The sequence below is a fragment of the Pagrus pagrus genome (genome assembly GCF_965226575.1).
Source record: "Pagrus pagrus genome assembly, chromosome: 15".
Lineage (NCBI taxonomy): Eukaryota > Metazoa > Chordata > Actinopteri > Spariformes > Sparidae > Pagrus > Pagrus pagrus.
Genome location: NC_140199.1, coordinates 19904425 through 19928664, shown reverse-complemented (window position 1 = coordinate 19928664; position 24240 = coordinate 19904425). Strand labels below are relative to the sequence as shown.

General features: G+C 42.5%; 1 protein-coding gene across 1 annotated transcript in view; it reads left to right on the top strand.

Moving 5' to 3' along the window:
- itga9 (integrin, alpha 9) overlaps window positions 1–24240 on the top strand; it is a 54227-nt gene that overhangs the window by 6847 nt on the left and 23140 nt on the right. Inside the window, exons 6-15 of the mRNA XM_084374721.1 lie at window positions 2699–2828; window positions 3054–3139; window positions 3228–3290; window positions 3771–3908; window positions 4385–4490; window positions 7017–7111; window positions 8287–8377; window positions 8717–8762; window positions 8876–9030; window positions 11555–11715. Coding sequence (XP_084230847.1) covers window positions 2699–2828; window positions 3054–3139; window positions 3228–3290; window positions 3771–3908; window positions 4385–4490; window positions 7017–7111; window positions 8287–8377; window positions 8717–8762; window positions 8876–9030; window positions 11555–11715 — 1071 coding nt within the window. The remainder of the gene's footprint in view (window positions 1–2698; window positions 2829–3053; window positions 3140–3227; window positions 3291–3770; window positions 3909–4384; window positions 4491–7016; window positions 7112–8286; window positions 8378–8716; window positions 8763–8875; window positions 9031–11554; window positions 11716–24240) is intronic.

The window sequence follows — 24240 nt, the reverse complement described above, 5'->3', positions numbered from 1 at the left end:
TAACTGTCAGCTTATGTTTCCATACTGAAGGGAAGGCTGCAGCGGCCTCGCTTGACCTGGTGTGGTTCCACGAGATAAAGAGTTTAAGAAAATATGACTCTCCTTTTCTCTATAGCATAGATGTGCTACTGTGCTTGTTTTAACATGTGACATCATCCTTGGTTGCACAAGGCCTTTCTGTATCTTTGATTATCTGTGTCTGTTGAAAGATGAGGCCGGTGCAGTGAGCAGAAGTGGTGGGAGGAAGGTCAAACTCATTTAACCTATAAATGCATTTAAGCTAAGATATAGTTTGACGGGAAAAAATGTGCATACAAGGGATACATGTATACTTGACCAGTTTGGACATTTTGTTTTCAATACATTAGCAATATAATTCTTTCCTGATGTTCCCCGTGAGCGACATGTTCTGTAGAGGTCCATTACAAGTCTTAAATTACAGTTACGCTCAATTTGGAACAGACAGTAATGTACAGTAGACTGAAGGGGACTTAAAATGAGTCCACGGAGCACAGCTGTGCCCGGGGAGGGTGTTATGTTCTTTATTTTACCAAAGCTAAATAATATTATTTTAGCTTTTGAGTTTGAATATTTTTTAAAGTCATTTTCTGGCAGAAACATCATCATTCTCTGCATTTCCAGTGTGAGGACTCGCTGCTTTTTCTCACTTTTATGTCTTTGGCTACGTTTACATGCACACGGACTTCTGTTTTTTTCCACTTATTCTGAAAAAGAGAACATTGCGACTAAGTTGTTTACACGGCAAATGAAAATGAATTTTCCACTAATATTCCTGTTAACATGCAGCTGTGCATACTCCGATTAATGTAATGGCGCACCTCCTATTTGAGCACTGTGGAGAAATGAATATTCACGCAAATCCAAAAACCTTTCTTAAAGTCTTTCTTAATTTTTTAAAGTAGTTGTGTTTGTCCTTCCGACCAGACATATGGGCTTTTCTTCTGTGCATGCATCTTTACCTCAGCTGTTGCAAACCGTTGGCTGGTTTGTTTATGATGCACAGAGCTGACTGTATGCGAAAACAGGCAAGTGTGTCGCAGATTTCTGTAAAAAAAAAACAATTGAGGCGCATATTCCTAATGCGCTGAATAATGTCCAGAGAATGCTTCTAAAACAAGAATAATACCAGCATGTCCCACATGTCTTAATCGGAAAATGCCACATTCAGAAGATTAGGTGTGATATTAGGAATATCCAAACAGAATATACTGTTTTCATGACCTGTATCCAATTCTGAATGTTGTCATATTTGGAATAATAGTGGGAAATTATTGTGAATGTTTACGTAGCCACTGTAAACTTACTATATTCAGGTTTTGGACCATTTGACGGACCAAACAAGACATATGATTGTTGGGGCTGATGCAGGAGTAAAAACATTCTGATATACTACAGATTTTTTGCAATGATCCTTCAAATGTGGTTATGAAATACTGGTGGCAAAGATATTTAACGGTGGCAGGATCCTAACTGTAGTTTAACAATGAACTTTATTGTCCAAAATGACACCGGTCATGTCAGATTAACTGATAATGAAAATAATTGGCCTAAAACTCTTCATTTACTTCCCGACATTTAAAGACACGTGCATGACAGACTCATGCATGCTCGCATAAGAATGGTTTCCCTGTCACAGATACTAAAATGGGATCATTTCACATGATCTGCCTGCCAACGGTTGGAACGTTTCCCACAAATTCAAAGCATCAAAGAGCCTTTGAAAGTCTTGTTCACGGCTGTTATGAAGACTCATACTCGTAACAGTGTCTGACGTAATGTTTAGTCGGGCTGAGTTTCATCATTCTGTGACGTAAACCATGATAAATAAATACAACACAAGAGCTGAAAAGAGCTGTACAGGTGAGGAGCTCGTATGTGGGAGTTTTACTGCAGCATGAGACGGTTCAGTCGACTTCATGTGAAACCTGTAAATAACACTAAAGAGAAGTCTTTTGGCTTCAGGAAGGAAAAGATTGTGATAGCGGTGGATTCCACAACGAACCTACTGTTTCAAACCCAAAGACACAATCATCAAAGGCCGAGGGCGTCAGTGTCGATCTGTTAAAGCATTTGAACGACCCCCCTCCTTGAAAGAATGTGAGGAATTTAAAGAAAAGATGTCCAACTGTTAAACCTTATCCCTGTCTGAACCGTGGTGCACACGCCTGGTGGTGCCCAGATGTTTGACACCACAGCACAGGGGATTTAAACTGCTGAGTCAGTTCCTCGCTGTGCTGTTTGGTTTCTTTGAGCTCTCGGTGGTAGCGTCACATCCTCCAAAACAGATAACATCAGTGGTGAAAATCAGGAAGTGGTGAGCAATGGCACCACGCTTTTAGTAAAAACAAAGGATCTTGATTGTCGTGCTCTGGTCCCTTTAATAGCCGTGGAGCATCAAAACAACGATAGCTGTGAACAACTCATTTTACAGCTGTCAGTCTTGCCCGGCCTCTGAATTCCTCATCACATCAAAGGGGGCAGCTAAGCTGGCCTCCCGTCTGGCTGTGTGGTTAAGAGCAGATAGCACAAACCAGTCTGTGGCCACTGGTTAACCAGACATTCACCCAGCAGCGTTTTCCTTTCTTTCTTCTTTCTTCCCTTTAGCAGTCTATTGCAGAGCAGACTGAAGGTGAATAAACATGATCATCTGAATGAATGTGGGGGGTTTCATTTTCAGGAGCTGGTGGTGATGGGGGCACCGGGGTCATACTACTGGACCGGGACGATCAAGGTGTACAACCTGAGTTCGGACTCCTTCTACAGCCCAATCACAGAAAACGTCGACTCACACAGATACAGCTACCTTGGTGAGAACCTGTTAAAGGTGCAATATGTGAGATATGGCCAGAATCGACTGAGTGTGTACTGATTTATAGACTGATTGGAGCCGCTGTAAATCGCCTCTGTATTAGGGACACTACTGGGGCCACTCCACTCCACGGCAGCCACTAATTACACCTTTAATGAAGCCACTTGTGTTGAATGTCAGATTTATCAAGAAAGCTGTGCCTGATTATCATCTGTCTCTCCAGGTTATGCTGTGACTGCTGGACACTTCTCCTCTCCTAATGTAATAGACGTAGCTGCAGGGGCACCTCAGCACAGCGGCAGTGGAAAAGTAGGCACTTTATCTTTCGTCCTGCGTCCAGCTGTTGAGTCTTCTTCTGTTGCTTTGCTACAGTGATGTGTTTTTTTCTCCTGCACAGGTTTACATTTTCAAAATCGATGGTGGGTCTTTGGTGAAGAGTTTTCAAGCCTCAGGGAAAATGGTATGAGCTCGGATGTGGTCTTACGTTCCTGTTTTCAATCACTGTACAGCACATTTGCATTGAGGCTATTTTAATACTATAGTTTTCCATCAGAAAACAGCAGAACAACATTCATTTTTTAAAACCTAATCTTCCTCAGGGATCGTGTGGTTGATTCTTGTGATGCATTGCAGACACGCTACTCTAATTGCTTTGTTGTCAGAACTGCACTGTTTATGTCTGCGCCAAGTGTTTAGACAGCGATTTAAAGAAGGAACACACTTGCCAGAAACCAAAGCTAATGCTTTCCATTCAGTGTAAATAAAAGGAAGTAGGGGCAGCTTTGAGATGTAAGTTGTGTAAATATCCCTTTAATATTGGTATTGGTGTAAAAAAGGGAGATAAATTCAGTCCGAGCGTGAATCGTATGTCAATCGTATGAACTGAAGAACGAAGTGTCTGTGATCTGACCCATTGCTCTGTGGCTCGGCTTGGTTCCAGATGGGCTCTTACTTTGGCTCCTCATTGTGTGCAGTTGATCTGAACCAGGACGGCCTGTCAGACCTGCTGGTGGGGGCACCCATGCACAGCCAGCTCCGGGACGAGGGCCAGGTGTCTGTGTACCTCAGCAAGGGCAATGTGAGTGGGATCCGTGAGTCAGTGGGAACATGACACCATAACTTGCAGATTTATTTTACTACAGTGTGTCCAGTCTTTGAACTTCACATATGTACATTTCTGCACTGTTATTAATGTCTGCTGTGTCGATTTTTAGCTCTGCTCATGTTTGATTTCCTTCTGCCCGTGTTTGTTATCATGATACCAGAATAAAAAAGCAGAACATCGTGTGACTCGGCAGTGAGATTGTTTAACTGACTGAGACTAGAGCTTCTGTTTGTACATTTTATATTTATGAGTTATTATGCGAGGAAGTTGACTGTCTGTTTGGTTGTTAAATTGTTTGGAAAGAAGCCAAACGACTGCAGTCGAGGCCAAAAGAATTTTATCAGAGAAAAGCTGCAATCATTTAAGCGCAGCAGTTTACTGTAGGACCTTTCTTTTTTCTCCTGCCAGCTCAGTTTATGAACTGTTATCTTTCCTGCTGCTGTTTCCAGGGCGTGATGGAGGAGCAAGATGTTTTGACTGGTGACAATTCCTTCAATGCACACTTTGGAGAATGCATCACGGCAATCGGAGACATCGATGACGATGGATATCAAGGTCAGTTTCAGTGGAAACTGTCTCCACTTTAGATCTGCGACAGTTAACCCATTAGTTGTCAACCATTCAATTAATCTCCAGCTGTTTTTGTAATCGAAAAATCAGTTTCAGTACTTTGTAAGAAAACAAACTCAAAATTATCTGATTCCAGCTTAAATGTGAATGTTTTCTGGTTTCTGTACAAGAAAAACAAGAAATGTGAGGACTTCATTTTGTCCTTTAGGAAACAGTGATTGACATTTTCCACCATTTTCTGACATTTTCAAGACCAATCAACTGATCAATTAACCGAGAAAATAATTGACAGATTAATCAACAGTTGTTAGTTGCAGCCCTAGTCCATTTATTTGCTATTGACTCTATCACATTGTCTCTATAAGCAGATGAAGTTTCAACTTTTGTTGTTCTAATGTTGCATTTCTCTACACATGTAGGATTTATCCTCCATTTTCCCAAAAATGTTATGTTATATTATATTATTATATTATTATATATTATATTTTGTGGTTTCGACAGAGGAAACACTCCCACTTTTGTCCACAGGGGCCTCCAAAATCAACAAAATATCAAAGTAATTTGGAGTAACTTAAGTATTTCATATATTTTTATGTTTTTAAAGAGACAGCACACTCATGCTAGTGTTTCAACATTCTGTATTTTGCCAATGGGAAGACAGAGAAACGGAAAATACTTCAAATGGTCAGGATTCCTTCAGAGGGTCACAACATAAATCTGAGTGGTTGTGAAATGATTTATTGGATAGTAAATAAGAAGAGTTTTATTGATGCACCTTTCTCTTTCTACCTCTTCTTCTTTGTTTATCTGTGAAATTGTGTCTAGTCTTACATTATTGAGCCAGAAACAATAATTCAAAAATACAACCTGAGACGTTTAGGGGACCGCTTACAACTGAAAGACATCTGAAACCAACCTGTGTCGGGGGTCACGAGCAGCAACTGATTTACTTCAAGTGGTCAAAAGCCAAAAAGGTTGGGCACCGCTGACTTAAAGGACCACACTGAGGGTTTAACATGCTCCAGTCCATTAAACACAAATCACTTGTGTTTTACAGTAGTGCTGACCATTTTTACAACCATGCTGCAAGTTTCAAGATTGACTTCCTACCTTGCAGGCAGCCACTGTTTTTAATTTGTTCGCTACGAAACCCATCACAGTAACCAAATGAGATTTTATGTCTCTGTTTCTATTGTTGGAGTGTAATTATTGTTTCGTAATAGTAATCAAGAGTTTAATATTCTCCTCATGATTCAGCTTGTGCAATACAAACCAAAGCAAATATCATGCTCATTTTGGCCTCAGTCGCAGATGCCAGATGGTCCTTGAATGCACCAGAGAGAAAAATTGAAAAACTTAACTAGACTTTCTCCGGCCGTGTGAACTGTCCGTGGAGCCACTGGTGAAAGGTCAGACCTCAGATGGGGGTCGTGTTTTATATATATATATGTCTTCTAAATGCCCTCCAGTGGTCTGTGAATCTATAATCCAGACAATAGCAGCTACTTTACAATAAAACTCATTGCTATTTGCGTGGCATTGTCCTGTTTTCATGCAACAAAGCCATTTCCCCTCTCATCTGGCGAGTAATAAACTCACACAGTTTATATTCCTCACACGAGCCCACAAGCAAATGTAGGCTGCTTGAGATGTCATTTTCACAGACATTTTGTTTTGATTACCCTGCGGCGCGGAGGATCTTAACAAAATATTGCCCTCTCTCACCCTCATGTGCGCACGGGACATACATTTACGCTGTCTGTTTTCCTGGCATTCGCGTGGCTTGGCTTTGAGGGCTCCACTTGGCGTCCGTCTCACACTCGAGACTGGAATCTGCTGCCCGGTTTCATCTCCGTGTGAGATACGCCTCAGGGCTTGCAGCCTGGCACATTTCGTGTGTGTGTGTGAGTGTGTGTGGAGAAAGATGGCAGCTGGGAAGTATAACTCTTCTGCGTGTCGAAAGAGCCTGACTCGCTCGCTGACTGACAATCCATTATTTACAACTGAACTGCTACCATTTCATTTGAAAGAGCTACTGTAGAAATCAGAACACACATTTGGTTTCAGTGACAAATGACCTGTTTTATTCTAGCCTAACATAATGAGTTCATTATTGTGTGGTGTTCACTGAAAAAAAGGGGCCATTCTCTTTTACCCTTTCTGCTTCAGTGTGCTGCTCCACATGTCATGGAAGTGTTTTGGTTTATAAAAAGAAAGTTTATATATGGGCTTGCTGTGGAAATGGGATAAGGAGACGTTGTTTCAGTGCTCTCGCCAGCACTTTATAGTCTTGTTTCCACTCTCTCAGAGGTTGCACAAGTTTTTACGGCCACTAACAACACTTAATTGTCTATTAAGACTTACTGTAACAGCTTGTTTCCCAGGCACAGGCCAGCGGAAAGTAAACAGGTTAATGAAAGCTGTTGTGCGCATTCACAAACACATGCAGTCGTTTATGTACTCATTCAGACTTTTCACAGAAACACTTTTGTCCTCTATCTGTCTGTTCAGATGTGGCCATAGGAGCACCTAAAGAGGACGAGTACGCAGGAGCTGTTTATATCTACCACGGGGATCCCACAGGAATCATCAGCAAATACTCCATGGTAAGGACGTCGTCTGCTGTCAGACATCCTAATATCTATCGATTTGTCTGTTCTCTTGTACCGCATTTGGAGGTGTACTCGTTTCTCGACTCGTTGGCATGCTAAGTTTTGATGAAAACCATGTGTTCACCTCCTGTATTGACACAGTAGCTGTAGCTGAAGCAGCTGAGTAATGTGCGGTAAAGTCGCAGGTGGTGATGTAGCCTCGGGAACATGCAGACCACCGTAGCTCTGAATGAAGCACAAGAGCTTCTCATGGGCTTCTTTTGTTAATTTTTAACAGGGGGGATGGCCCAATTGTAGCAACCCCTGTACCCAGACCACCATCCAGCACACACACACGTACACCTCTCAAGCTTGACAGATAAGACTGAGTTATCATGGATATATCATAGGAATATTATATTAATACTACCAGCAGCAGTGTGTCTCTATGATCCCTTGCTCTTCTGCGACTACACGTTGCTACTAGTCACTTTGATCATAAAGGTTTTTATAGTATGTATTTTAGCTCAAAAGGCACATTACAAATCTGTCTGCTGGTGTATTTTGGGCCACAGCCACTCAAGTGCGCTCCATTGTGTGGCAGCGACATGTCATTGTAAACAATGTAATCATTCAAATAGAAAGGTCAGTTTTTTGGTTTCTCAGTGGATAAAGCACAGCTTCCTCTGTTAAGTTGATTTGACAGTAGTGATGGACAACTTAAGTCTGCCTCATTCTCCGTAGTCAGCGCTGTTTCCCGCTGTCGCCTTGAAGGCACCTGCCAACTTTCTCACCATTGACATGCATCCCTGTGCAAGGTTTAAAAGCGTCTGCCTCACCACACCACATGTCCGTGCCTCAGCCGTGTTCAGCCTCAGAAGCTCAGTTAGCCGGCTAGCTACATGGAGGAAGCTAAGCTAAGAAAAAGTGAATAACGCAGCACGGTTGAAAAAAAAAAGAACAAACTAACAGCGACCCGCAGAAAAGAAACTTGTCTTTTTTACGCTTGTTTGTGTACAGATTAAACAAACGAGATATAGCTGTTTACACTGCAAATGTATTATTTTCTGTAAATCTAAAAGCAAAGATCATTCTTCTATGAAAAACAAACACAGAGCAAAAAACAAATCACACATTTTTTCCATGTTGGCTCACATGTGTTGCTTGAAGCCTGGTATGATCTGTTACAGAAACTGTCTGGGCGCAGTGTAAACCCTGGCCTGCAGATGTTTGGCCAGTCGATCTCAGGCAACGTGGACATGGATGGCAACGGATACGCAGGTACGGTCAGAGCATACGAGATGAAGGCTTGAAAAACTTTTTCTCGGCACATCCAATCGGGAAATTAAGATTAAAACATCCCATAGGAACGGATGAGATTATTAAATGTTTATTTTGTTCATGGTTTTGGACTCTCATTCTTTTGCACCAGCAGTGCAAAGACTCGTGATAGAGGCATCTTGTTTACTGCATTCCACAGCTGACACTCAGACTTAGCCAGCATGACGGTTTAAAACCTCTGTGCATTGTTCTGGATCTGCAGGTGTAGAGGGTGCTGTCTGCAGATGCTGCTGTAATATCAAATTTTCCAAACCAATCAAGCTGGTGTTTGTGTTTCAGATGTGACAATCGGGGCCTTCATGGCAGACAGTGTGGTGCTGCTGAGGTGAGTGACCATATCATTCACTGTCACACTGCAGTATGTTTTTCCACCTCTGACTCATTTTAATGTCCGCTTTCTCCCACACTGTGTTCCTGTCTCGGTTTGTGTGGTTGTAGGTCCAGGCCTGTCATTACAGTGGACGTCTCCATCTTCCTGCCAGTCTCCATCAACATCTCTGTGCCGCAGTGCCACGAGGGCCACCAGAACCTAAACTGCTTCAATGTCACCGTCTGCATGCGCTTCAGGGGACGACAGCTGCCCGGGCAGATAGGTGAGAAGCAGCGACTAAGCTACCTGCGATTAATATTATTTGCTCTCAAACACTGACACCAAAAACATTTCCATAAGACCAAAGCGTAGGCAAACTAAATGGAGATCAGATTGAAAATACAGAAAAGTTTAATCATTTGTGGTTTGACATATTGGGAAATGTGGCTTGTTAGCTTTCTTGCAGAGTAACAAAATCGATACCACTTGTGTCAGTATGCTGCAGTAATTATGGAGCTAGAGCCCGGAGGTGATTAGCTTAGCTTAGCATAAGGACTGGACACTAAAAGCTTTTCTCGATTGAGAAGATGTTTTCGCTCTACTCTCGACTGGCTTTGGTAAGAGTTTGATTTACCAACTGGCTCAGCTGGTGCCAGCGCTCTCCTACTGTTGATCTGATTGGTTGAAGTTGGCCAGTGAACGCCAGTGATAGACAGATGGATCATCCAATCACGTGCCATGTATATTTGAAAGTGAGGGTCCTTTTCCAAACAGTTTCTATCAGTGCCTTTACAAATCACTCTGTGTGACAAACCATCTGGTGTGACAGGTCAACAGCTAGCCTCTATCCAAAGTAATTAAAAAAAACATACAAACACCTCTAAAACTTAGTATTTTACACTTTGTATCACCTTTTGATTAATCTGTTCAACCAGAAATGTAAAAACGACAAAGTCGTGGTGTTTTATTTCTTGGCGACCAGCACCCAGGCAAGGTGTCTTCCTTCAACCCCATGAATAATGTTAGTATGTGTTGCTGGTGTAGATCCATAATCCTGTCAAACCCCTGCAGATGCATTATATTTCCCTCATTTTGTGTTGTGAGGAAGTGAAATTCATTCTCCTTGAACATGACAAATTGTAAACATGATCATGGTGAGCTATTCTCCCCATGCTTGGCGACGGACAGTGCGGTTAGCCTTTGGCCCGTATCTGAGTGTGCGCTTGGTCGATGGTTTACCCTTCAGCCACTGCTAACAGGCTCTTGGGTGCGGTGCCTGTCGAGTGCCGAGGTGTAGTCCTGTTCCAGTGTTTGGGTGTGGTCATTCGCGGCCCCCCCAGGGGAGCAGGAGCCCTGTCGTTACATAATGACTACGTCTTGGCTCGCAGGAATAAAGCTTCTCTGTTTAGACGTCTGGCGAACGCCATGGAAAGTGCAGCACCATGTGTTTGGTGACTCCCATAATGAAACCTTCCTTTGCCTCCTCTGCAGTGAGCTCATGGCGTTCCCGCTGTAGGATGGAGGAAACAGTTAGGCTTTGGTCCAAATGGGGTGTGTTTGCCACCCTTCCCACTGTTTTAGCAGTCTGACACCCACTGAAGCAATTACTACAGACTGAGGCTGATTCATTCAGATGAATGGATGTTAAATGACCAGAGGCCCGTATATGGTTTTCTCGGAAATGGCGGTGAAGTTTGACTTCATGCTCAAGATTTCTCATTGGAAAATAGATCTGACGTTGTTACGTGTCTCAGCTTCGCTAAAGCCAGGGGTGGACCCAACAGGAATGTTGAAATGAGATGTTTTCTTTCACAGTAATACTAGTTCTGCCCCTCCAGCTGCAAAATTAATTTCCTTTTTTTGTTCATTCTTGTCTGCTCACCTTAAGCTATGAAAAATATTGGCACAAAAAAGCTGTTTTTATGTGTTAGTTCGGTTTGTCAGGAGTCATTCAGGCATTAGCTCACATTAAACTGATTCTGCACAGTCCTTCGTCACGTGTTCGTCGACACGTGGATGAAAGTTTGTGCAAAATTTGAACTTAATTCGTGACTGTTTAAAGCCAGCCTACTGTATGGGGCACATTACATTAATTATACTGAGATTATCGCTGCTTTCACTACACAACACCGAACAAAGGGCTCTTGTTCAGTTAGAGTAATATCAGATGATTTGACCAAGAAATGTTCCCATCTTCCCATCTCCCCTCTCACTCACGGTCATTTTACTGCGTTGAGCGATAATGTTTTTGTTTTTTTCCTGTTACCAGAAAACCAAACCCTGCATACTTGAAGTGTTTCTCAAGATTATCTTTACTCGAAGAACCACCGCTGTCACCTCATGTTATGTGTTTTTATGAGGTTTTTTATTCAATATTATATATTTTATTGGAAGAAGCGTTAAAGGTGCACTTTGTGGTTTTGGGAAATAACTTTTGATGACTGAATAAATAATAAACAAACTGAAATAACTCGAAAGGACGTAAAGTAGGTTAATAATTTTGACTTTTTAGCGCATAAGATTTAGATTTAATAGTCTACTTTTGTAAAGTAAAGTCAACTTTTTAAGATTTACAGTGTAAGTAGTCACCTTTCTAGTTTCAAACGCTGTTCTGGGGACATTATTTCCCTCTGAGGACAGCTTGTTAATTAAGTTACGTTACCTATGATCTAATGATCAAAATAAGATAAGGGTGACATTTCTGGGCTTATGGCAAATTACATTTTTTTCTAGTTTAAGGAACGACTTCATGTCCTCAGTCAGGCATGATGAAGATGAGCTGTAACTGTATGTCTGTCTCCTCTCAGAGTTGCTGTACAACCTGACAGCTGATGTGGATAAGCGTCAGAAGAGCCAGCCTGCGCGGGTCTACTTCACTCAGAGCGGATCTCAGATCAGCCAGATGAGCCGGCAGCTCAGCCTGGAGATCAACAGGGAGGAGTGCCAGCGCTACACGGCCTACGTGAAGGTAAGGACAGGTTTTTTGGTTCTAGCGCTGGCTGTGTTTGTGTTGTTTTGTGCTGCCCGTGTCCTCAGCTGATCTTTCCCATGACCCTGAGAACTCTCACCCGGCAGTGTTGACGCGTGATATGAGTTATTTGCTGATGTTCTTATCTATTTTTTGTGTTTTTTGGCTGGAGCATCAATGTTTGTTCCTTTTTTCAGCTAAAATATTTAAAGCGAAAATTCAAATGTCAACGTGAAGTAAGTGCCATCACATAGGAGCAGCGGCCTCTGTAGCTGAAGGCTGCAGATCAACAGGAGTCTGCTGGGAAGCTCTCAGCGTCGCCCTGCTGGGTGAGGTTAAAAGGTAACACTCAGGCGCTTGACGGTTCGTTAAACCGCGCTGCTCGAGAGAGCGTCTGCAGAAACTGACAGAAACAGGAAACAGAGTCTCCTTTGTCACTGCATAGTCCCTCTATTGTGTTCCTCTGTGATTTAGCCGTGCTGCCCCAGTGAGGGTCCTCGTCCTGAGGGCAACATCCATGTTTCACCTCCTCTAATACGGAGGCCCACTGCAGGCCTGTAAATTTCACTGGCATTCTTAACTGTGCTCTCCAGGCGCTTTCACCGTGGGAGGCTGAGCTGCCAGCTGAGGGGGCCTGTCATTACCACGCCTGCCTCTCTTCCTTCAGCCACTCAGACTATAATGAGTGTATATCACACAGAGCAGTTGTAGCAATGAGCTCCTTTATTCATCACAACACACACATCACAGTTATCGGGGAAGTCTGGCATGTGTTTTTCCAGCCTCTTCAGTAAACCTGGATGGAAGAATCTAGCATTTCAAATGTAATATTCACTTTTCTCCGCCTAAGTTTCAACACGCAGGACTTTAACAGGAGGGTGTAAGTCATGTAAAATACTGTAGTGTTTCCGCGCAAAGTAAAACTGACGTTTCAGCACTTGAACCAAACATATTCGTGTTTGTGGGTGGGCGAGCGTATTATCACTCAGTCGTAGCTCGTAGCTGCCACATATCTGGGGCATCTCTCTAGCGGTGAGATAAACACACTTGTACTTTAAGTGCCATCCATCATGCCCGATGTTACTTCAGGGAGGAGACGCTTTTTGCAGCTCTGTCTGTTAGGTTTAGCATTAATGTTGCAGGATGAAATTGCACTTTCATGTGAAAGGCTTAGTTCTTTTTTGGGACATTTTGGGATTTGCTTTCATGCCGCGAGTTAGATGAGAAGATCAATACCACAATCATGTCTGTCTGGTTATGATTAAGCTGAAGCCAGGAGGCTATTAGCTAATCGTAGCATAAAGACTGGTAACGGGGGAAACAGCTAGCAGCTGGCTCTGTCCAAAGGTAGAAGAAATCTGCCTACCAGCACCTGTAGAGCTCACTAAGAAACTGGTTTCTTTAATCCTTCAAAAAATGCAAGTTGAAGTTTTACGGGGGGTTATGTGCTGGAATGAAGTATTTTGTACAGATTGAGTGTTATCTAGTGACCTTTAAAGGTCCTGGGATTTTTTATCATCAAGCCAAGCCAGACCAGTTGTTTCCTCCTGTTTCCATTCTTATAAGATAAGCTACTGTAAGTTAACGATCTCCTGCCTTCAGCTGTTCAAAGAGACAAATACGAGAATGGTATCCATCTTCTCATTTGACTCAACAGTGATGAGTGCATTTCCCAAACTGTTGTACTATTCCTTTAAAGGTGCAAAATGTACAAATTTAGTTTAAAGCATTCAAAATTTATAAAAATTATCAACAGAATGTGAAGAAATAACATTTTTGACATTACGTTGAAGTCGTCGATGCACTGCGTTGCACAGCAGAAGTTAGCATGCTAACCAGCTAGCCTATGGTCTGAAAACCTTGTTCTTCTGGCTGTAAACACCAAGCCTACCCAAGTAGTCCAGCCAACTGCATGGCTAACTGAGCTAACAAGCTAACGGCAGCTACAGTTAGAATAGAATACAGTTAGCATCAGTAAGCAGAGGTTGGAGTATGAATTCAACAGGTGGCCAGTTTCACACATATTGCACCTTTCATTATCTCTGACGAGTGTGTTTCAGGGTGATTTCATGCAGGTGACATTTAATCTTCAGCCTGTATGCAAATTTGCATTGGCTTGACTGAGGTGTGAAGTGCGGGGTGGTTGCCACTCCAGCTGTGTGGATTATTATTATTTCTTTATATGTTGCCACAAATTGCACCTGCTGCTCAGCAGAAAGCAGAGCTGAGATTCAGCTGGAAAGCCACACAGGACGGTTGAGGTGTGGTGCCCAAATTACAACTTTGCCAAGCTGTTTACAGGCTGAATGACCATAGATATGCATGAAAAGCAAATGGGACAAAGATTATGACCTAGCATGATAAATGCCTGCCGTGAATGTTTGTCATCACGTTTGTCCCGAACCTGAGAGAGGAGCTGAAGAATCACCATAATCAGAGGTGATCTGGCTCCACTAGTCTGCCTGACCAATCGCATCATTTGTCTTCCTCATGTGTCTGCCCACATGCGCCAGTCCTCCCATTCCCCAGAAGAGGTATGCTAATGGAAACCAGCTGGTTGCCCGGCTGCATCCTCCAGGGGTCGCGCACCCCCGCCCCACCCTTCTCTCAGCTAAAACATACAGTGAAAACACAGGGCTGAGGCTCGCGTCACAGCAGGGCGCTGGGCTGCTGTTGTGTCAACTGGAGCTGCATGCTGGCGCTGCTGATGGAAAAGCCTCACGTCAGGGCTGATTGCTCAAGCCCCGATGCATGAGGGGCCGGTGGAAGGAGGCCATGAGCTATTCTGAGCCACTCTCACGTTTGTAACTGCGCTGACCATCTGCCGACCCCATTTGTTGACTTTATAAATTACATAAACACTTTTAAAGGACCTCAGTTAACGGCTAAACTTAATAAGGCGCTGTTAAAGTTGTATTTCGCTCCGCATAATGTACATGCAGCAACACGGCTGGAGCAGACATGCTCAATTTTCACCATCTGAAATCAAGTACAAAGCTGGAGCGGCCACTCAGTAAATCATGCAGTGTTGAAAACACAAGGGCAGAACAAGAGTTATCCAGAGAGCAAAGAGTGCAGAAGCTTCGAGTTCAATCTCTCGAACTTTTTTCAAGAGTAATTCCCGCTGAAATTATGCAAGGCTTCCATGTTCATCACTTTAAACATGTTTTCATTGGCATCGGCTAACAGCATACCAGCCCTCCAGATGGTCTTTGTTTGGTTATTTTTAGCTGAATAAACTCAACGCAGGCTTTTACTTCACTTGTACCTCACATGCAGGAAGGGAAAACAGTTCCTAGAAGTGATGACTGATGAATGATTAGGGATGAGACGATCACAATCGCTGTGCGTGAGCTGGCAGTGAGTCATTGAACGAGAGAGCCGCCGGCTTTAAGGAGAAATTCTTCAGCTTGATGTGTTGTATTAAGCGATTTCTTTCCAACTGGCATGTTATCCCTTTGTGGTCGCACTTATTGTGAAATAGCTTGAAAGTTTTGAATGTGATTCATCTTCGACTGGACGCCTCAGCAATTAAAATTAATTATTGAGGCGTCAGGGATAGAAAACTGGAGCAGTACAAATATTTATGAGACATAATCAATTACCTTATGTAGGGTGGGCATGAGGGATGACAAGTTGAAGAGTCAGCAGGGCAGTCACAGAGACCAAAAATGTTTTTTCTGTACGAGGCTGGAAATGTTTATTTCTTGGGTATTCGAATATGAGGCTCTATGAGGATTAACTCACTTTTGGAGCCAGCGTGAAGTGGCCATTCGAGGTACTGCAGTTAGTTGGCGCTTTTACGCTGACTTCCTCTTTCAGCCCCCAAGGTTGCAGCTTGGTTAGCGCTAAACCCAAAGTACAGCTGAGGCTGATAGGAATGTCAGTCGTTATGCAGGATTTTATTTAAAAAAGCTCAAAGTATTTGATAAATTCAAATTTTGACCTGATCGTGACGCTACATAAAAGGTTCCAATAGATATCTTGCCAGTCTGAACCAAAAATGTCAAAAGTTCATGTGAATCAATGACAGATTGATGTTGCCATCCACAGAGCCACACCGCTAGCATGGCTAAAAACAAAACAATACAAGTGAAATGAGAAAAGTATTCAGATCATGTTATGTACTGTTCGCACGCTATATGCTGAGTGGAGGACATCAGTGTCTGCAGATTTAAAGTGCAACGGGTGTAATGTGAGCAGTGCCTTGTGACATACAGTATATGTCAAACTGTAAGTAAGACATACTGTATATGTCTCACTATAAACTATAAAGCATTCGTTATTCATTGTGTCAAGCACTATTTGGTTGCAGTCTGGCTTTTACGGCTCACTTGCTGTTGATTTATTGCTCGTCTTGGTAAACATGCGTTAAGTATCCCTATGTTAGACGTTCTGCACTTCTGCTGTGATCACGTCTCATGGCATGTTTACGTCTTTGGCGGTTTATCAGTCGTCATCTCCGTGTTTTTTACTCCAGCATTCCCATCACAGCGTTGTGCACGTGAGCCTTGAAACCGTGCCAAGAACCGATTCCATTTGTGGTCATGAGTGGTATTGTGTAGCTCTGTAGATGTGTCGCAGTCTCCGAGGAGGAGCTAAAATAGGCAGTTAAAGCCCTGCCTGTAACAGTTGTCTGTTTAATTTAGCTCGTAAAGTATCCTGCTCACTTTCCCCTCACTCTTTCCTCTGGCCTATATTCCGCTGAGTATGTGCCCTATATCTCATGTCCCCCTAACATTTGCTTGGCACCACCGGAGTATTTAAAGGTCCATCAAACTTTACTCTGATGACTGCTGCTGTTATTGGGTCAGCTGCAGGATGAACATCTATCTGTCAGAGCTTAATGCACTGAGGCCATCGGCAGTCTCATGTGACTGAATGGAAAAACTATGTGTTGGATTTGAGGAACACAATGCAGGAGATTTGACGGGGATGATGACGGTGTATGGAGTTACAGAAGGAATCAGGTTCTTGGTATCATCATCTCTGCAAATTCAATTGACAGGAGGAAATGAATTATCCTGCTCGTGTGCCTGTTTGTTGGCATCACGCTGTAGCTCATTCATATCTCATTGGGCTTCATTTGGTGGACAGATTCATCTTTTAAATGCTATATTTTATTAGAAAACAAAGGCAGACAACAACAAATAGAAACTATTAGAGAATTAGTCGGTGTTATCGAAGGTTCGTGTTCTCATTCATCTATTAGGTTCACTGTTTTAGTGTCAGCTGCTATAACATATAACCTGCTGCCTGTATCGTCAATTGACTGATGATGACATTAGGGACAACCAAAATCGTTTATCGTTGATCGATACTGAAAATATTTGTTTGTTTCAGCTCAAGTCGATAGAGATTGTGACTCTGATGAGCAGTTTGATTTGATAGAAAACCTACATTACAGCATTAAAACTGCATTTAAAGTTAAAACAAATGTTAAAAATCATTTACACTTGCTGTCTGACCTCAGTCTGCTCTCCACAGACAAACAGGAAACCTTAGAGAGTAACACAAGGCAGGAGTTCCTGTCACTGCATCCTCAAGAATCTCCTTCAAGACAGAGTCCCAGAGCCTCAACACTGTCTGGCATGTGGAGACCCGGAGCCGGGCCGCTGCCACACTGCCGGCTTTGTTTGCCTCTTTACAGTTCAACAGAAACGTGCAATTCCCTTGATGCCGTCCCCCCGGTTTCATTTACCTCAGGCCAAGAGAGCTGATACAATGAAAGTATATAGCAGGAAGTTAATCAAATCCAGCTGCCCTCTATTACACGTGGAAGCCAGTCAAGCATCTATTTATAAAGAATATAATGATAAAAAAATTACCCGTGCAGTGCACCTCGACAATAAATCGAGTGGAAAATGTCACAGTGTCATCTAAATTAGTTCAGCTGAATGCTTTGTCTGCAAGTATTAGTGTTAATAGTATTTACTGGATACTAAAGAAGAGCTATTCAGGTTAAATTTAGCTCGGGGTAATATTTTGGTCAGGATTTCCCTACATGGTCGTGCCAGAGTGAACAGTTCTTCTGCAGGCTTGTTTTGGGAGTGCACAGCCGGCAGACTTTTTGTTACAGTTAAACAAATTTCTCGTGTAGTTCCTCTCATGCATGTGCACTGAAGATATAAGTGAGCTATTATTTTCTGCTACGGCTGCTCATTAGACCTGCTCTGTGTTGTTGCCATAGTAAATCCATCGTCGTTACACATATCAAGAGCGACCAAAGGTTGGACAGATTTGACGATTTGTTGATTTTGGCAGCTTTGCATGCCGGGCAAAATGTTTCCCCAGCCTTTTGGCCGCGCCGCTGCCACACGATGCCACCGCAAGGCAACGTAATGGGTGGCCAAGTCTGACCACAATGAAAGAGTCTCTCTTGCCATGTTTCCCACATCCAGTGCGGAGGAAACATGTATGTGTGCGGGTGTTCAGTGTGAACGTGTTGAATGTCAGAAGTGCTGCCTGTGACGGGGCCTTTGCTTCACCGCACAGAGAAGACAAAAGGCTGGGATTACTTCATCACTTGGCATCTCCACCAACCTGCCGATGACCCCGTTATCATTTCCCACTGCTTGGCCCATTTGTTAATATTAGTGTATATTCCTCATGTGGTGACGTCAACATCAACTTCGTCTTCCTGTATAAACAAGCAGGATCCGCCACAAAGGAAGCAGCACATACACAAGAGATTTGTTTACATCCGGCAGAGACTGGTACCTGCCCTCATCAGGTGGATTTGACAAATCTGTGTTTAGCGTGCTGCAGTTTTATCTGCGCTTTGTCTGAAAACAACGGCGCCAACAATAACAGTGTAGTAAAAGTGCCCCAGATTTTGAACACGGTGACGGAATCAGCTGCAGGAAGCATCTGGAGACCTCCTCTATCACCAGGATGGAACAGACGCACACACGAAAACACGCCAAACTCCACTTTAAAAATGGCACATTTTGTGCTTCCGTTATCTCGCCCATCAGAGGGCTGTTCCCTCATGAGATTGAAACAGCAAATCTCACTGTTTGTAATTACAGTGTAGTGTTGTTTAAACTCGTGCAACGTGATGCAAAAATCAGCTGCTGTGAACTTTGACTCCTTTTTTTTAATAAAAGAACTTCAAATCTGTAGAAAAATGTGCCTCAGCGATTAATTACATAGGAGTGCAGATAAAGGGCTTCCTGTTTATGCTCAAAGACAGTTTGTCAGGATGTTGAGCGAAGTTAATCTCTCAGATACAGGAAGCCATCGGATGCTTGTTGTTCGACACAATTCAGAAATAGAATTGTGTTGCTTTTAGTTAGACGAGCAAAACAGCATAAAACATTTTCTGTGCACAGAATTGACCCTCCGCTATTTTATTGTACAACAAATAGGGGGCAGCGTGTCAGCAGAGTAACCGCTAATCGTTGTTAGCTGCAGCTTCTGTTAGCAACTTAGCCCAGTTCGCCTTGCAGGCACCAGTTCTGACTGGGAGCTTGGCGTGGTACTGCGAGACAGGACGGACCAGGGCTAGCTGATTAGCATGCTAACTTCAGTAGATATCTCTGCAGTCCATTACATAGACCTCTATGTTATTTATTATTATTATTTCTATGTTATACCTCTATGTAACTTGTTATTTCTTTCAATTTTGTTGACAGTTTCAGTTCATATTTGAATGATTTAAACGAAACGTCTCACACATTGCGCCTTTAAGTGTCCAAAAACTCACTTTAGAGCAAACCACTATGTGTTTATTATAAAAGTAATTGTGAACAAGGGAGTGATTTAAACACAGCTTTTATCTCGCTTGGCTTGAAGCATTATTCTTTTTTTTTGTGTTCTTAGTCTGGTTCTTCTCATTAATAATAGAAGTAGTAATATTTCCATCATTGTAGATATAAACAGAGTTATGTGGTGACTAAAGCCACCTTGTCTCTTTGTAATTCCCAGTTCTCAAAACCCAAAGCTGCTTCCTTAAAAGGACCTCATCTGGATTCTTCCCTTTTGTTCACCTCTGGGTTTGTTTTGCTTCCTAGGAGAGCCGTGCACGTGTCCTTGCGGTGACTCCACACTCGTCACTCAGATTACAATAGAGATCAGTGAAAGGGTTAAAGGTAGATAGACATGACGACGATGACTGGAGCCCCGGGGTCAAGAATTTAGGGAATGAAGGGGCTATAAAACAGAGCATTTAGGGCTAATTTTCCTTCGGTTCAGCTCCTGTTGCTGCTGAATTTCCAGGGCTCAACTTTACGGTTCATTTCAGAGTGTTTTCAGGAGTATAAAGCTCTTAAATGTGATGTTGTAATGACGCTGGAAATAGCACAGAAATAAAAGAACAGTGTTGAGAATATCACAATGTGGGAGTTGAGTGAAGAGGAACTGAGATATGAAAGAACACATCTGGGTATTTATGGGAGGCTGGCTGGATTTCAGATCCAGACATTACACTAATGTGGCTATAGTTAGCATTGGCGCTTACTCAAGTTGCTGTTGATAGTATGTAGTAAAAATAACACGCTGATGAATTTGGTATGTTTGAGCAGTGAACCTCTTCCATCTGCCAATTCCACCGGGGGGAAGTGAGGCACCTTTTCTCTCCTCCTTTATAAATCCCAGCTGTGGTTTTAACTGTCCGAGGGTCAAATGTTGAATGCCTTCTTCATGATGCATGCGAGGCCGTAAAAGTTTCCTGTAATTTGTGTTTACGTGAACGTTGTTTTAAAAAGCAATAAATTCAATACACTTGGATCCTCGAAGGCGTAAGCGATGTATATCTGCACCCCGGGGATCCTACATGTGGAGAGTTGTTCTACTAAAAGGCAAAGAGGTGTGTGTTTTTGTTTGTGTGCTTCAGAGTGTGAATATCGTGTAGTGTGCACTTCTGCAAATGCATGTTCCCGTGTGCAGTGAGCAGTGTGTTTTTTATGTTATGTTTGTTCGTGAGGGGGACTCATGCATGACACTACAGATGGTACACGTTTCCTGTCAGTTAAGTGATGGTGCTCCTCTGTCTTTAGCCAGGAGGAAATATGTGTTTCGCTCATGGGAAACATTACAACACACAGCCGTATCTAGCAGCGCTCGGTCTCGCTTAAGGTTAGGATTTGGTAGATTTATGTTTTCACGGAAATTGTAGTCAGGATTCAGTGTTCTGACTTTGAAAATGTAGATTTTCGCTCACATTCTGTGATTTTTTTGGGTGGTAGAGCTTCAGCAATTTATCGATTAGTTGATCAAAACAAACTTTTCTGTTTTTCATGCAAAAAAGTCGAATATTTACTTCTTTCATGCAACGATTTGCTGCTTTTCTTCGTAATTTAAGACAGTAAATGAAGAGTTTGGGGAGTTTTCGACTGTTGATGGGACAAAAGAAGCGATTTGAAGATGACACTTTTGGCTCTGGGAAATTGTGATGATCATTTTTCACTTTACACCAAAAGATTCATAGTTTAAACGTGAAAATATTTATATTTATTTGCCAGATTAATGGATAATGAAACGAATGGTACGCTGGAGCCCTAAAATTCTTGGACTATTCTAATCAGGGATAGCAACGATGGATGATCCTGCAAATGTATCATCAAACTGGACATGAATCATGACTGAAGTGGAAACATGAGACACTAATTATTAAAAATGAAGGAATGGAAAGAAAGGGGAATGGAGGGATTGAGCTGAGAGTAAGAAGTGAAGGAGAAAATACTCTAGATTCAAACTCCATGGCTCCAGGGTCACCTGACACATTTATTGTACCTACAATTGTGATGTCAAAATACATTCCTGTCCTCATTTTTTCCGTCTTGTCGAGGTGCCACAATGGGTTTTTTAAATTTCTTTGTGCCAAAGTTCATTGTAAGAACTATTTACTCCTAATCCCATGATTGTACAACTGTGTAAATCCACTCATTTGTTTTCATTTCTAACTAAATTAGCCTAATGAGAAGAATCATCTCTGGAGTAGCTCTCAGTAATAACAACATATTTGCCTTCTGTCCTCGACACAATGTGCGATGGACTCTGAACCCTGCTGTGCACTCATATGAAACGCTGGATGTGTGTTTGTGGTCACAGTGTTTGTGTATTGATGCTCAACAGGCTGCAGTGGAGCTGCAGTGTGTGATTTATCAGGTTGGTGCCTGACCCTGGACAGACATCTGAGAATCGCTCACTGCCTCGTACACCAACATCAGACAGGCTGAAATATTTTCCGTTAGTTGGAGTAAACATGGCTCATGTTGAATGGAGCTGCATACATTAGGTATGACTGCTAGTCTGGCATTTTCACATTACTCAGAATAGTTTGGTTTTGGACGGGCTGAAGGTATTAAAAAGTGCATTTTTTGTTGATTTGTAACTTTACTTAAACCAGACGGGCCGTTAAGGACACTGTTACTCTCACTGACTCATTTAATTGTTTCAGACAAGACGCCTGGCTTAAATTGGCTAAAATCTGTATTTTTTTTACACAATATATCAAATGACAATGTGAAACAATGTCAAAGAGGTCACGCTTAATGGGCTTCACTGAGTTTCATAGTGAGAGAGTTATTCAGTCAATGGTTCGCTCATACAGTGTCCTACTCGGCACCAAACAGCAGACAGGTAGCGACAAGCTGGTGAACATAGTGGAGCATTTAGCTCAAGAGCCAGATGTTTCCATCTGGAGAGCTGAGAGCTAATGTATGCTAATGTTTGCAAACAACATACTGTTCATTGTATGAACATAAAGGGGATGATATGTGTTTTTTATGTTCACAAAAAAATAAGTTATATTTACAATGGGTCAGATTATTATATTTATCATGAACATTGTCTCTTGCATGAATAAGCCCACGGATAACTATCATAATTCTTTGCAGTTTTGGTGTGATTTAGCTCCTTTCAGCTCGTTGTCTTGATTTCACAGCCTGCAACATTACTGTCTTAGTTCACTCTCGCTGCTGCTGTCATGGGAGTCGTTTCCAAGCACCTGTTTGTAAAAGCAGCGCCAGCTGCTAGTGAGCATAGTGGAACTTTCTGCTAAAAAGCTGTTTATTTTCTGTCAGGAGATCAAAATAAAGCTAACAGGGGATTATATAGTAGACTTATAATCACCAGGGGATGGAAACTCAACTCCAAATGAATGCAGATGTTGCTCTGTGTCTGCTAGATGTGTAAATAAGCAACTATTCACTGACATATTAGCATCAAGCATCATCAAGTTCATAACATGATAATATGTCAGTGCCTCCAAGTGTCCGGAAAAATCAATTAATGCTAAACTAACACCAGAAACATGACAAAAAGACCTCTAAATCAACAAAAACATTACAAAAGAAAGATTTATTTTCTTAAAAACTTACGCCAGACAAGTCAACGAGGGCACAATGGTGGGCGCAGGAACTGAGCAATAAGGGCACGGTTAAAATAACAAAACAACAAGAGGAAAAGCACATAAAGAACATAACAGTAAAAAAACTCCACCAGGTTCAGAGGCAGCTGCGCTCATTCTCACTGAGAGGTCCTTGACAGTGTCCTTGAAGGAAGTTTTTCACATTTTTAACCAAAATATCCCGTCCAAAGTGAGGGGCTGCTCCTCTGGGAAGTTTAGCAGGATTTTAAAAGTGGTTCACAGCAGATAAATCACAAGCAAGAGGGGATTCAACCAAAAATAATTCTTGTTAATAGGAGTGTGCGCCGTGGCAGTTGTGTCTTTTTAAGAAGCTCTGGTGACAGACTTCTCACCTTTCTGCCATGACGCACGGGACCAGAAAGATTTACAGCCTGAGGATCATTTTCACGGACAGAATGAAGCTGTTCATATTTGATTCCTCCAATAACTTTTCTCGCTGAAACAATTGGACGACTCTCTGTCCTCCTCCTACACGGTTTGTCATTCTAGGCTTCTCCACATCTGCTAACCTATTCTGAGCCGAGCAGCTGCTTTGGATTGACCTGTAGTCGATCGGGCAGAGAGTAACACACTAAAAACTTCAGCGATTGTCTCATTTCTTCACTTTTTTCAAGGACAAGCAGAGATAAGCTGCTTGAGTGCATGTCTGCCGTATGCTGCGGACATTATTGTAAATAATTTCAATTTCAACTTGTCTCCTGGTGTCTCAGTATACACACATAACCCCAACCTCTGACAGGCTGAATCCATTCATCACTCAGCTATAAAGCTTTTTTCCATTCCCTGGCGTTCAGCCCTTGAATGAAATGGCCTCAACCTGCAAGTCATCCAAACATCCATTGTCCTAAAAAGGAGTGCTGTGTGCGCGTTTCTCTCACGAGTTAATAAAGACTTCCCATGACCGGGCTTAAGCTATATGCTTTTGAGGGAATGGTTTGGTTGAGAGAGCAGCGCTTGTGTGTTCCAGCCAAGCATGAGGCGTTTAAAACTGAGGATCAGAGCCTTTCGCAGCCTGACGTCATCCTCCCCGCACCCACCGTGGTGGAGCTGCTCTGTGTGCATGAAGGGGCAGCTTGGTGCGTTGCCATCTTGTTGATCAGATTAACATGTGAGAATCAGAGCTTCCAACACGAGCTCAAGTAGAGTTCAGA